The 15,000-nt window shown below is 40.3% G+C and overlaps 1 protein-coding gene across 5 annotated transcripts in view; it reads left to right on the top strand.

Moving 5' to 3' along the window:
- LOC120491833 (uncharacterized) overlaps nucleotides 1-15,000 on the top strand; it is a 163,679-nt gene that overhangs the window by 7,484 nt on the left and 141,195 nt on the right. For all 5 annotated transcript variants that reach the window (XR_016145740.1, XM_039689816.2, XM_089117702.1 and 2 more), the window contains one exon: nucleotides 11,008-11,195. Coding sequence is in view for 4 of the 5 variants with exons in the window: in XM_039689816.2 (XP_039545750.2) it covers nucleotides 11,140-11,195 (56 nt within the window). In the remaining variant the exon portion in view is untranslated. The remainder of the gene's footprint in view (nucleotides 1-11,007; nucleotides 11,196-15,000) is intronic.

Here is a 15,000-nt window from a genome sequence, read left to right as displayed (position 1 = left end):
GAAATGATATTATCACAATGCTTAAGCCACGATTCTATAGTTGCGAAATGCTGAGTATTGCAAAATATTATGATTTCAACTACAAATGTCCCCAAAAGAGAAATTTGTCCACGTGTTTTTATCTAATATAAAGTCTCAGTCTGTTCATTTCACATCTTCACATCCCTCTCTTTAGTGCCTTTCTTGTTAAATATTCTCCTTCCTTGTATTTAAGACATGTTTTTAAATAGCAATTACAGTTGTCAAATAAAAATGTTTGCACGTTTCAATGTTTGCACACTTAATTTTATGTATTTGTTTTTTACAAAACATTGTTTTAAGCAGTTTTACAAAGAACAACCTCACTAAGCCTTTTAAATAGTATTTGTTTAAGTCTTTGTTCTTTAAATATTTAGGCTGGCGTGCCAAAAATCAGCTTAATAATCTTAAATTAAAATGTTTGCACAAAACTGTCATATAGTCTACTAATGATAGAATTTGGAACAAATAGATAGAATATGGAAGTACACCTGTTTTGGAACTCGATACTGATGATGTAACGGAAACGGAACTGTTGCTATGGTAACCTCCGGTTGCAACAGTAGCATCTGTTTGATGTCAGGTGAAAATACACGCTCTGAACATGTAGAATACATTTTTGTGTGTGTGTGTAGAATTAAATCTCAAACTTTAGTTTTGACTTCTTCTTGGTACACTGTAAAAAATAATCTTGTAAAAAAAAACGGTAAAGGTTGCCAGCATAATAGCATAAAAATACGGTGTGTTACTGTTGTTGAAATTAACAGCTAAATACTGTATTATCAGCTAGCTACAGTATAAAACTTTAATTTAACAGCTATATGCTCTAACACAAAAACAGTAACACACCGTATTATTACGGTATGGTGCTGGTAACCACAGCTGCCAGTAGTTTACCGTTTTTTTTAACAGGACAATTTTTTTATAGTGTACGTTCAAGCCTCAACCTTCTGCAAGTCCTCTCAACCCCAAGTTAGTGGGACATTTATAAAGGTATTTTGCATAATACTTTTGCGTAGCATCCTGCGCTTCTTTGCGTCAGTCTAAAGGTGCGATCACATTTGGCCAAACTTTAGTAGGCAAAAAGACCCATTATCTATGGTCAATATTGTAGCTATATTTGAAGCACAATTCATAAATATTTCACGCTCATGCAAAATTCACTATGACATGAATTCTTTTCGAATTTCACTCGCGAAAATTCACAGAACAATGGTAAATGGGTCAGGACTTTAATTAGGGTGTTCATGAAGGTGAACAGAGGAGTTGTTATGTTTAAAAACAACAAAACACAAACTACCCCCAAATGAATCTAATTGGTCCATTACTTTGAAAATGTTGCACTCCGCTGAAATCGCTGAAATAGTTTTCAGACTGATCCACTCTTTCTTAAACTGTATTATGCTTTATTAAACTTTCTCTAGCGTGTAAGTCCCCTCAAAGTGGTCCTACATTCATGCTACAACACGTAGCGATGACGTATCAGAACAGCTGCCTCTCAAAATGTTTGTGGCTCGTATGATTTGAAGTGAATCCAAATCGGAATTCCTGCCAACAACATTTGACCTTTCCCCATTCAGCTTATCAAAAGCTCATGCAAATGGGGATGAAGGCAAAAGTCTGTAATTAGAGGAATTAATTTTGCCGCATCTGCTCTGCACAGTGTTTGCCACCGTGACCGTCTGTAAGTGAACGTCTTACAGGTGGCCTATTGAATCAGTCGTTCATTCAGCCATCTCAAAGAAGAAGAAGAGCCATGTGGATGTTTCACTCTCAGAGATCTCATGAGGCTGCTAGACAGTTATACAAGTGATTTCAAGTAACAAAAATGTTGAGGAAGCTACCTTGAAACTTGAGCTTTCCAGTCACCACCATTCAAGATTTGTTTCATTTGTCAAGCTGCCATTGAGAAAAAGTAGTAGCTCCTGTACTAGCTGTTACATTGATGCCACTTAAAGGTGCAGTGTGTAATATTTCTGAGGATCTATTGAGAGAAATGCAATATAAGATCCATAACTATGTGTTCAGTGGTGTATAAAGACCATAAAGACCCTTCTTCCTCGCTGTACTATGGGTTTGCTATGTGGGGAGAAATGTGCTGGTTACGTTTGTAAGACAATCAGTTGATTACTATTATTATATTATATATTAAAACCCATGATCCTCACCTGACCATGGCTTTGTAAACTTTATCCATGATGTGGTTTATAATGGACTATGGTACAGAAGCTTAACTTACTCTGGCTATTCTCTGCTGTCTCAGACGACGATACGTTTGTCCCGTTTTACCACTGTAGCTTCTTCGAAAGGGAGGGGTGAGCAGTGGGCTGAGCCCTTAGTGCAACTCGCAACCGAACCGCTAGATGCCGCTAAAAAATACACACTGCACCTTTAAGGGTGGGAATATAGTTGTAGGCCACTCATACTTTGTCAAGTTACAAACTGCTCATAATTTGATTAATTAGTCAAACTGTTGTTTAAGATAAAGCAGTTAGCTATTAGTCTGGGTTTCCCCATGCTGCCTTCCCGCAGCGCGATTTTATTCACGCTGAAAGGCGGTATGGATACCATGGTCCAGATTTTCGCCTCATTTAGGGAACCAATCACAGAACGGGGAGGGAGCAGCAAGACGATGACGACATCTATGCGACACACCGAAGCAGTTTGTTTATATCTATGGATTCAACATAGCAGCAGACGCGAAGCTACCTTTTGATGCAGCCTTAGATATTGTTCTAAGTAGTTTAGAATGCAAGTTTATTTTGAAAAAAGAGCAGCTTTTGGCATTAAACTTAGTGAGACCCCAGTCGTTATTGTTGTCTCGCCATTAATCGCCCTAATGGAGGACCAAGTACAGGAGGCGGTCGACCTTGGAATATCTGCCGATCAGCTGTGTCCCGAGAAAGAAAATGCGATAAAGAATTGTCGATATCAACTTCTGTTCGGCAGTCCCGAGGCCTGGATGAGCGCAAAGTGGCAAGACATGTTAGTCACGGAGTTGAATAGTACCAACCTACTTGGCAGTCCATTTAACTTATAAATGGTAAATGGTATTTATTAATATCATATTGTCATTATGCCTGTAGACTACCTACTGTGGTTGTCACAGTGCCACTAAGTTGTGTTGCTTTTCAATATCAATATACAGCTACCGCTTTAGTAGCATAACTTTCAGCTGTGCACACTTACTCGATTAAAGTTGTTGACACATTAGTCATTAAATTCAATTTTTAACATTTTTAAACTTGTGAAGCACAAGCGCAAACAATTACCAATCGGTAGCACCTATCGGTAATTTGGGCAATTGAGAATTTGAGAGCATACATTGAGGGACTGCATGTCACAGTTTTTTGTGACCACAGCAGTGTGAAGTCCTTGATGTCCCAACTAAACCCCACTGGCAGTTTTGAGATTATCCATAAACCTGGAGTGTCCAAAAGCGGGACAGTGTGTCTTGAAACCCCTTACTTTCTTCCGGTCAGCCGCTGGACGTTCTCCCTGATTGCACTGTTCTTGGGGGTATGGACTTGCTTATGCCTGTACTGTTTATGGTCAGAGATCACTTGAGAAGCCTAGAGCTGAATGACCCAGATGTTAGGAAGCAGTTTAGTGTGTTGGAGAAAGGTAAGGGTATGTCACCGGAAGAAGATCCTCTCTTCACTGTTCTTGATGGTCTTCTATATCACAAAGACTCAAAATCTTCTTGTATATTGCACCTCAAGAAAAAGTTTTAAGCTTTTTTCTCCTCAGACTGTCAAAAGGTCTCTGTTTGAGTATTTTCATGATAATACCACTGCAGGTCATTTGGGTGTGACTAAAATGGTGGCAAGGCTCAAACAGATTCTTTTCCTGTCTAGCAGGATATCAGATGTGTGCTGGCTTGTGTGCTGTCTGCCATTTCATTAAGCCATCCCAGAGAAAGCCTGTTTGTTTAATGGTTCCAGCATACTTGGGAGTACACAGGGGTGGACTTCCAAGGCCCCTTGCGTCAGACTGGTAATGCGTACATTCTTATGTTTGTAGGTGACTTTTCAAAGTGGATCGAAGTTTGTGCTGAGGGAAGCTATGGCTTTTGTTGCTGCCAGTAAGCTGCTCAGTGAAGTTTCAGCTTGGCATGGTGCTCCAAAGTAGCTAATATCAGACAGGAGTTCTATGTTTATGATTGATTTCTTTAAACACAAGGTTTCAGCTTTGGGTACTGTGCACAGACTTACAATAGTTTTCCACCCTCAGACAAATGCCACTGAGGGAGTGAAGCTTACACTGAGAATGGATTTTAGAGTATGTAGGAACTAAGCATAGGAACATAGGAACATTGCTTCCCCCCCCCCCACATTTGTTTTGCTGTACGGACAGTTCAGCATGGGAGTACGAGATTAAGTCCATCAATTTTACATTTATATTTATTCATTTAGCTGATTTTCAATTGCTATTCAATTGCTATTTTTGTCAGAGGTCGCACGCCTCTGGAGCAACTAGGGGTTAAGTGTCTTGCTCAGGGACACATTGGTGTCTTGCAGTGGATTTGAACCTGGGTCTCTCACACCAAAAGGCATGTGTCTTATCCACTGCGCCATCACCACCTCAATGGTGTTGTGTAGCTTAGAACTGCACATGCCCTAGGATCTGATTTCTCAGCCTGATTGTCTTGGATTTGAAGATCCGGGTGTGATTTCTTTGAATGCCCTGAAGCATAGTCGGAGCATGTGTAAGGCTGGCCAAGGCTTAGACTTGCTCTGGCCACAGACTTAAGACTATCATGAAATTTTTCCACTCAATTTACCACAGACTGCTGCTGCTTCTGATTGTTTTTAGAAGAACTGGCCATAACTGCTGTTCTAGGGTCAGTTTATCTATAATAATAGCTTATTGGCACTGGCTATATAGCTTGTTTGCACACTGGAGAGAGTCAAAGGATTCTATTTACAACAGGTATTTCAGCATTAAGCAATGCAGCCCATCACAAATATCATTTGATTTCTAGAATGCAATGGCCTATCAAGGCACGTTTAAGCTTTTGTCCAGTTCTGAGTTCTGCATGTTGTAAGCACAAGAATACCTACAAAGCATTTCTGCCTGACGCACCTCCGCCGGTGCCATTTGAGCTGGCTGCAGAGTCGTCAGCTGGGAGACACCCATCGTTGATGTTTTGCTCCTTTAATCCCAGAACATCTCTGGGTGGTGGAGCAATGGCAGGGACATCTCCCTACCACTCCCTGCAGCCAGCCCTAGAATCCTCCTTTCCCCCACACCTTGTCCTTTCTCTGGAGCCAGAGCCAGAAGCTCCCTTGCTCTGCCTCCTCAGCCAGATCTTTTAGTGCCTTTGACATCCTGGAGTCTCTCACACGAGAGACTTCAGGAGCTGTTGAGCGGAGGTTCCAGTGAAGCCTTGACAGCCTTTGTACTGCTGCTTAACTCCTCACCCCCTTGCCTCACAAACTGAATCAGCCCATGAGATGTTGCTGGGCTGGCCCTGTCGGTTTCCAGTCTATATGTTTCGATGACTTCAGCTAATTTTCGCAGGACCTGGTCATGACGCCATCTATAACGTCCTTGGGTCAGTGTCGTTATGCAGCTGGAGAGGGTGTGCTGTGAGCTGGGGTTCTGAAGGCCGAAATGCTGGCAGGTCTCCTCTGAGCCGTACCAGAGATTCAGATTCTGGGGGCTTGGGAGGGTGTCATACGTGGCCCTGATTAGGAAGCTCAGCCTTGCTTGAGGCATTCTCCACAAATGGGGCCCCGTCACAACCCTGTCATTGGTGGACTCCCAGGTTGTCATTCTCATGTTATCATCTTCGTTACTGGCACTGGCTCACTGCTTTGATCTTGTAGCCCTTCTCTTCAACCCTCCATAGTGTAGAAATTATGTAGGCTAAATATAATATTCATTGTGCAGTCAGCTTCATTGTTTATAGCAGATGATTGTAATTGGAGCGCTCTTTGCACGCTTTATAATCCAATCAGAATTTGAATAAACTTGTTTTGCTGCATTAGGTAAGGCAATTGTTATAAATCACGCATACAGTATGCTTGCTTGCTTTAATAACAAATAATTTATCGGGAATGTTTATGCTGGGATGTGTAGGTTGTTGCTAGATGACACGTAACTTGAAACTTGCTGACACGTAACTTGACATTTCATGTCATTTAACCAGTATTGTAGATGTCGTTAGCCATTGACTTCCATAATATTTTTTTTTCCTACTATGGAAGACAATGGCTACTGTCAACTGGTTTCCAACATTCTTCAAAATACCTAATTTTGTGTTCAATAGAAGATAGAATTTCAAACAGGTTTGGAACAACATAAGGGTGGGTAAATAATGACAAAATTTTAATTTTTTGGTGAACTATCCCTTTAAGTAATTTCTTTAAGCTGGAAAATGCTAGTTCTCGTCTCCTGTGCATCTTTTCCACTGACACCAGTGGAACTAGTTTTTCTCTCTCTGGGCAACTGAACACCTCAAATTTGTGTTACAATGTGCAAACTCTGTTCACGCGTAACTGGTGTGAAACAGTGATTAACATGGAAACTAAAAAAAGTTTCTGACCCCTGGGCCTAAACAATAATCTTCAAATCTTTCACAAAGAGATCGTAAAATAAATCCATAAGAATAGAGCGATTTAAACCAAGTATTCTGAAGAAACATGATCTCTTCATATGATGAACAGATTTATTTTAGGATTTTATTTACATAAAAAAGTGAACAGTGTTTACACTATTCAAATTAGGTAAACAGAATCTCAAGCGTGAGAACCAATGAGGTTCATTCTTGTGTTACGCAGCACGTTTGAGCTTCAGCAAGAACAAATGAGATACATTTTTTTGTTACGCAGCACGTTTGAGCTTCAGCGAGAACCAATGAGGTTCATTCTCATGTTACGCAGCACGTTTGAGCTTCAGCAAGAACCAATGAGGTACGTTTTCGTGTTACGCAGCACGTTTGAGCTTCAGCGAGAACCAATGAGGTTCATTCTCATGTTACGCAGCACGTTTGAGCTTCAGCAAGAACCAATGAGGTACGTTTTCGTGTTACGCAGCACGTTTGAGCTTCAGCGAGAACCAATGAGGTTCATTCTCATGTTACGCAGCACGTTTGAGCTTCAGCAAGAACCAATGAGGTTCATTCTCGTATTGCGTAGCATGTTTGAGCTTCAGCAAGAGCCAATGAGGTACGTTTTTGTGTTATGCAGCACGTTTGAGCTTCAGCAAGAACCAATGAGGTTTATCCTCGTGTTACGCAGCACGTTTGAACTTCTACAAGAACCAATGAGGTTCATTATTGTGTTACGCAGCACGTTTGAGCTTCAGCAAGAACCAATGAGGTTCATTCTCGTGTTACGCAGCACGTTTGAGCTTCTGCAAGAACCAATGAGGTTCATTATTGTGTTAAGCAGCACGTTTGAGCTTCAGCAAGAACCAATGAGGTTCATTCTCGTGTTACCCAGCACGTTTGAGCTTCAGCAAGAACCAATGAGGTTCATTCTCGTGTTACGCAACACGTTTGAGCTTCCGCAAGAACCAATGAGGTTAATTCTCGTGTTACGCAGCACGTTTGAACTTCTACAAGAACCAATGAGGTTCATTATTGTGTTACGCAGCACGTTTGAGCTTCAGCAAGAACCAATGAGGTTCATTCTCGTGTTACGCAGCACGTTTGAGCTTCTGCAAGAACCAATGAGGTTCATTATTGTGTTAAGCAGCACGTTTGAGCTTCAGCAAGAACCAATGAGGTTCATTCTCGTGTTACCCAGCACGTTTGAGCTTCAGCAAGAACCAATGAGGTTCATTCTTGTGTTACGCAGCACGTTTGAGCTTCCGCAAGAACCAATGAGGTTCATTCTCGTGTTACGCAGCACGTTTGAGCTTCTGCAAGAACCAATGAGGTTCATTATTCTGTTACGCAGCACGTTTGAGCTTCAGCAAGAACCAATGAGGTTCATTCTCGTGTTACCCAGCACGTTTGAGCTTCTGCAAGAACCAATGAGGTCCATTCTCGTGTTACGTAGCACGTTTGATCTTCAGCAAGAGCCAATGAGGTTCATTCTTGTGTTACGCAGCACGTTTGAGCTTCAGCAAGAACCAATGAGGTTCATTCTCGTGTTACGCAGCACGTTTGAGCTTCAGCAAGAACCAATGAGGTTCATTCTCGTGTTACGCAACACGTTTGAGCTTCCGCAAGAACCAATGAGGTTAATTCTCGTGTTACGCAGCACGTTTGAACTTCTACAAGAACCAATGAGGTTCATTATTGTGTTACGCAGCACGTTTGAGCTTCAGCAAGAACCAATGAGGTTCATTCTCGTGTTACGCAGCACGTTTGAGCTTCTGCAAGAACCAATGAGGTTCATTATTGTGTTAAGCAGCACGTTTGAGCTTCAGCAAGAACCAATGAGGTTCATTCTCGTGTTACCCAGCACGTTTGAGCTTCAGCAAGAACCAATGAGGTTCATTCTTGTGTTACGCAGCACGTTTGAGCTTCCGCAAGAACCAATGAGGTTCATTCTCGTGTTACGCAGCACGTTTGAGCTTCTGCAAGAACCAATGAGGTTCATTATTGTGTTACGCAGCACGTTTGAGCTTCAGCAAGAACCAATGAGGTCCATTCTCGTGTTACGTAGCACGTTTGATCTTCAGCAAGAGCCAATGAGGTTCATTCTTGTGTTACGCAGCACGTTTGAGCTTCAGCAAGAACCAATGAGGTTCATTCTCGTGTTACGCAGCACGTTTGAGCTTCAGCAAGAACCAATGAGGTTCATTCTCGTGTTACGCAGCACGTTTGAGCTTCTGCAAGAACCAATTAGGTTCATTATTGTGTTACGCAGCACGTTTGAGCTTCTGCAAGAACCAATGAGGTTCATTCTTGTGTTACGCAGCACGTTTGAACTTCAGCAAGAACCAATGAGGTTCATTCTCGTGTTACGCAGCACGTTTGAGCTTCTGCAAGAACCAATTAGGTTCATTATTGTGTTACGCAGCACGTTTGAGCTTCTGCAAGAACCAATTAGGTTCATTATTGTGTTACGCAGCACGTTTGAGCTTCAGCAAGAACCAATGAGGTTCATTCTCGTGTTACGCAGCACGTTTGAGCTTCTCAAGAACCAATGAGGTTCATTCTCGTGTTACGCAGCACGTTTGAGCTTCAGCAAGAACCAATGAGGTTCATTCTTGTGTTACGCAGCACGTTTGAGCTTCAGCAAGAACCAATGAGGTTCATTCTCGTGTTACGCAGCACGTTTGAGCTTCTCAAGAACCAATGAGGTTCATTCTCGTGTTACGCAGCACGTTTGAGCTTCAGCAAGAACCAATGATGTTCAGTTTCATGTTACGCAGCACGTTTGAGCTTCAACAAGAACCAATGAGGTTCATTCCCATGCGACAACCAAGTTCGATTGAGCTCTATGTGTTCACTGATCAATTTTCATACGTGAATAAAAGTCTAAGTTCAATCTGTTCATCATATAAAGCGATTGTTTCTCTTCAAAAGACTTGGATTGAACTGCATGATTCATTTATTTTAAGATCACTTTATGAATGTTTTGGGTGAATAGACATACAATGGAGGAACAGAAATCCCTTCTGATTTCACTAAAAATATCTTCATTTGTGTTACGAAGATGAATGAAGGTCTTATGTGTTTGGGACAACATGAGGGCACATAAATGATGACAGATTTTTTAAGTTTGGGGTGAACTAACCCAGTAACTGGTTGAGGGTTGTGCTTGCAAGGGCGAGATCATTGGTTTGAATCCAATGCGAAACACAAAGTGTGAATTCAGTTTGATTGGAACACTTTTGCCATTGAGGTGACTGGGAAAAATTTCCCAATCAACCCGAATACATCTTACACTTAGTATTTATATATCTTGAATGTACTGTAGGTCACTCCAAATAAAAGCACCTGACAAATATTGCTTTGCAAGTTCCTGTTATCTGTGACATGTTTTGGCGGTCTTTTAGCCACCAGCTCTTGGAGTTTGAGCGCACAACCGTCTTCTGCTCAAGCTGAAAGCGTTTCGACACGAGTGCAGAATAATGCAGCCCAGTGCTCTGTTTGTTCCCACTTCTTTTTCGGTCTGCCACAGCCTGTAATTATCTACAGCTGAAAACAAGTGCATGCTGAAATGCCCATTGGGCCATAGAAATGGAATTATAGCCCGCGTCGCTTTCCTTTCTCTACAGAAAGAATGCTTCTTTTTGTGGCAGAGAATGTGTGTTTAGTTTAGTTTGAACTATTTTGGCAAGGAGGGGGCTCTCGGCAGGCCAGCCGCATGCGACGTCTTTGTTAAACGTCTTGATGATGGAAAATTGATCAGGCTTGAATCAGAGGTTCAATATATGGTCTCCCTCAGTCTATTGTCTAGGTGAATTGCACATGGTGAAGGGCCACAGGCAGGTTGCTATTAATATGACAGCCTACTCCATATCCAGCTATAATTTCTAATGAAATACCTAATCTCCATTATTTTGATCCAGGCGGGCGATAGCGTAGAAGAAAAGGAGAGAAGAGGGAGAAAAGGCTTTTCTTTGTGCTTTTCCGTACGAGAAATGGCAAACCGATCATTTTTGTCAAGTTCTTTTTTGAAGCCGACCGAAATGCTTGTGGATTGCCACAGTTTAAAAAGGCGCCCAGATAAAGCCATTCAAGGCGCTGAATGCAGACGCCATCTGTTTTTTTTCTATTTCCTCTTTTTTTCTCCTTTTTCAATCCTTGTAATCAAATTTGAGCAAAATCAAATGGAAGGGGGAGTTTCAATGAAAGTACCTTTTGTTGGGCTGAAACGAGCAAGTAATTTACAAACTGCCCTTCCTTTGTGTGGGAGGCTAAAGGAAAAAAGAAATCAGTAGCTTTTAAAGCTAGGCCTCGCTGCGACTCCGCAGATAATGAAAGCCGTCTGTGTTGTGGGCTAGAGAGCATTTCAAAGGCAGGCCTGACTCAGGGTTACACTGCTAAAAAACCTGCGTGTGTTTGTTTTGTGCCGAGAGCAGATCCAGTCTTCAACGCAGTACGGACACAAGGTGAGTCGGCGAAGGAGGACATCTTCTTTCAGCTGGAAACCGTTATTGGACATGTGGGAATCTAAGAGGACTTGAGCCTACTTGCCTTCACTATCCTTATGGATGGAGCCGTCGCTACGTTTTCCCCCTGCCGCTTCACCGTGGAAGATTGCCGGAAGGTGAGTCCCTTGGGATTTCTTCTCCTGATGATTCCCGTCAGTCCGCGACTCGTGTGTGCCAAAATGTAAATGAGTTTTTTTTTTAAGATAAGCTGTGATTTATGGCCGGGCACAGGAGTGTGGTGTGCGTACGCTTGGCTGTAGAGGGCAGAGCGGGTAACCTCTTACTTCAAGGGCTTTTACCATAATCTGTGAAATAACTCACAATGTTGATAATTTGACTGAAATTAGCATAATTGTGGCGTCCCAAATGTCTTCTTCGGTGAGATTAATCACAACAAAAATGTTTTACAATTAGTATTAGAAAGTTTACTGCTTGTTGAGAGATCACATAATGTTTGTTCAATTATTAATTAGGACTGTTGTGTTTGATCCCTCATGACTCTAAATTATAAATGAAGTTTTACTTGTTGCATTGAACAAATCATCTTTGGGAGTTGTGTTTATTACACATTTATAGAATATTTATAACATATTTTCTTTAAATGGCACCGAACACAATGCTTAATGCTTATGCACACTATGCATGACTTACCTTTTCATCTGCAAAAAAGTTTTCACTTACACATACTTTTATTCTAATTAGCCAAGTTTCAAAGCTAGTTTCACTCTCGCGGCTACATTAACAATAGACAAACTGTGGCACATTTAAATGAGCCGGTGTATTGAAATGTCAAAATTTGCACTGGAACAAAAAACAGGCAAAATTCAATCTGAGTCTGAATAGAATATTAAATAAGTCGACTCTCTACCGCCACCCAACCATAAGCAGCGCCCGCGTCAGGCCGCCCATGGGAGAGGCAGTCAGTCAGGCGGAGTGCATCATTTACTGCTCATTCTGTACATAATTCATGCTGGGATCATTCATGTGTGCATTATAGCAGGAATTATGCAATCTGTATTGATACAGGCCTATAAAGCTTGGCCATTACCATGCTTTTTCTTATTCCTGATTAAATGAACAAAACAAACAAACGTGCATAGAAATGGCAAAAGTTCCATTGACTCCCATTGAAATTGATGAACTATCAACACTATTTTGGTTGTTTTTACTAACGTTTAATTTATTGTTCAATACGTTAAAAGATAGAAAGTGTTTCCAGTATTTTAAGCTGCCACTAATAAAAGCTGATAAATTAGTGTTGCGTTCCTTAATGTGTGTAATCATTTGTCACCCGTTGGTGTTTTACGCTGCCAGCTGAGGTTTATCGGATAAATCTGTCTCAATTATGTGTCATGAACGCATCCCCCTCAGGGGCGTCAATACCAATGACTTAATGGGCTGCTAACGGATGGGGGGTTGTGTGAGTGGATGGGCGTTACTGACCGCCAATTACAGCCCAATGAGCCACGGCCAGTCAACTGCTGGTGATCATAACCCATTTACACATGACCCAGCGGCTCAAAACCTCTCTGGGTTTAACCGTCCGAGCCTCTATTCTGATCCAGAAGCTCCTAAAGCTCATATTATAGTAGGTTAGTCTAACATTGGGCTAATTATGCATTGCCAATTATAATAGCTTTGGGTTTATTTGACATCAGTGTTCTAGAGATTAGTCTAAATATGCAAAAAAGTTATAGATTTACATTTAATGTAGTGAGAATGTGGGTTAAATATGCTTACGGACAAAATGTTGTTTCACGCACTGGTCAATTTTAATATTTGGGGCTGTTTGGCTTTTGTTTTAAACTAATGGAAAGTTTCAGACTTCTGTAGGCTTCAATTGCAATGTATATCTTGTAAAGGGTGTTTTCACAAAATGAATTTTTTCTCCATTTCAGCTGCACTTATATACGCCAAAATTTAGAGTTTTTTTCCTATCTATATACTGAAGGTTTTTACAGAAGGGTTTGTTCATTTATTATCCACAGTCTTTTATTCCTAAAAACATGTATTTTGTCATTTATGTGTGATAAAAACAGACTTCCAAATTCCCCTCTGTAAAAAAACTTTAAGTATGTCAACAGAATTAAATGAGAAAGTTGATTTATGTTCTGGAAATGCATGCAAATTAGGGCATATTTAAACGAACAATGGCTCGTTTCCATATTTAAGCATATTTTAACTTAAAAATGTTTGAAATTCTTAATGCAGTAAATCAATTGGGCAAGTATGGCGATATCTATTATAGCTAAATATTTTACACTAGTCATAAAAAACAATGTCACAATACAAAAATCTTAGTGGTCCTAAACATAAAAGCAATTGTATTGTTTTTATTTTAAACAATTTTGCGTTCTTCACTTCATTAAATACAGGTTTTAGTCCAAATGGAGCAAAATGAAGCATGGCGATTTGCAGGAGCAATGTGCGATTAGACTTAAATGCAGGAACATTGATGTAGGACTAATCTTAGACCACTTTGTCTCTCTCAAAGCTCTCTGGGCAAGGTGTCTCGAGCACCTACTCGCCTTAAAACCAGAAATTAAAACGATTTATAGACAAACCCTAGCAAAGAGGACCCTAACCCTATATTTAAGCTCAGAAGTAGCTCTTCCACCTAGAAAGCTGTAATTAATAGGGCCAAAAACCTTACTGAAGTCTCACCTCTCCGTAATCTTCGAATGTAAATGAGGGGTTTAGCGCTGATATTACTGGACGTTCAGGAGAAACTGCAGAATTAGGACCTCAATCTTGGTTTTTCAGCCGACGTCAGGTTCACCTGATACGGTGATAGGGAACAGTTAGCAGGCTAATACGTAGGCTAATACACGTTTGCTACGGCAGCTTAATATTAAATTTACTGATGCTAGCAGTTAAAATGTATCTGCGTTGCACAAAAAATTGTCTATTCCAATTTTGCACCTGTGATGTTTTATTAGTGCTGTGTGAAATAAGATTTTAACCAACTTTAAGCAGCATGGCATTGCTAAAATTGCAATCAGACATGCTGGGCTGACCCTGCCATGCGCTGAAGTCTCAGCCGCTCGAGTGCAAATGGACTTTCAAGGCTGTTTTTTTCAGGAAGTAGGCATTAGTATATTCTGCATAGCTGCATAGATTTTATTGCTGCGTTTTTTTTCCCTGGAAAAAAGGCATACATGAAATTGACCCTGTGTATTTATTTAATGCATGTTCCTGCATGTCTTATTTTGAATGATCCTTCATCGCACATTAAAAACGACTTGCTCCGCCTCTGAAGCGATAGCTTGAACCCCTCCCCTCCAACCAACATCATTTGTGATTCAGTTGATGGATAAAATAAAGTGCCACCCTACATGTTTTTTTCTTATTTACAGTTTCACTCAACAAACAATATCAGATTATGAAATTAAATTGACTTTAAATTGACGTACAAGTAATGTTTAAGACTAAATCAAGTGGCTAACTTTGCATTTACAACTCAAAATAAACTTTTCTTGCTATTTTGACTGATTTTATTGTTTATTTCTTATTTACATTTGATTTGTAATCACAACATTTTTTCATTTGTCAAATCAACTTATAACATAATATTTTGAGTTTCTGGTGATTAATTAATCTCCTTCATTGTATTAACTCAATTCTTCCATTTCAATGAACTTAAAATTTTAAGGCAACCAGGTTACTTATTTTTTTAAGTTAAACCAACAATATTTTTTTTTACAGTGTACTACTAATACTATTTATGTAATGATACAAATTTTTTATACTGAAACAAATGCTACTAGCATGTTACTTATATGTTTTTGAACATTCAATTAAACAAAAACTGCATTTATTTGAACAAAAATAACAACAGTAATATTGTAAAAAGTGAAATATTATTTCATTCGGATATGCTGATTTGATGCTCAAGAAGCATTTCTGATTATTATCAATGTT

The sequence above is a fragment of the Pimephales promelas genome, chromosome 2 (assembly GCF_988280905.1).
Source record: "Pimephales promelas chromosome 2, fPimPro1.hap1.1, whole genome shotgun sequence".
NCBI classification, from domain to species: Eukaryota; Metazoa; Chordata; class Actinopteri; order Cypriniformes; family Leuciscidae; genus Pimephales; species Pimephales promelas.
This window is presented reverse-complemented; position numbering and strand designations above follow the sequence as displayed.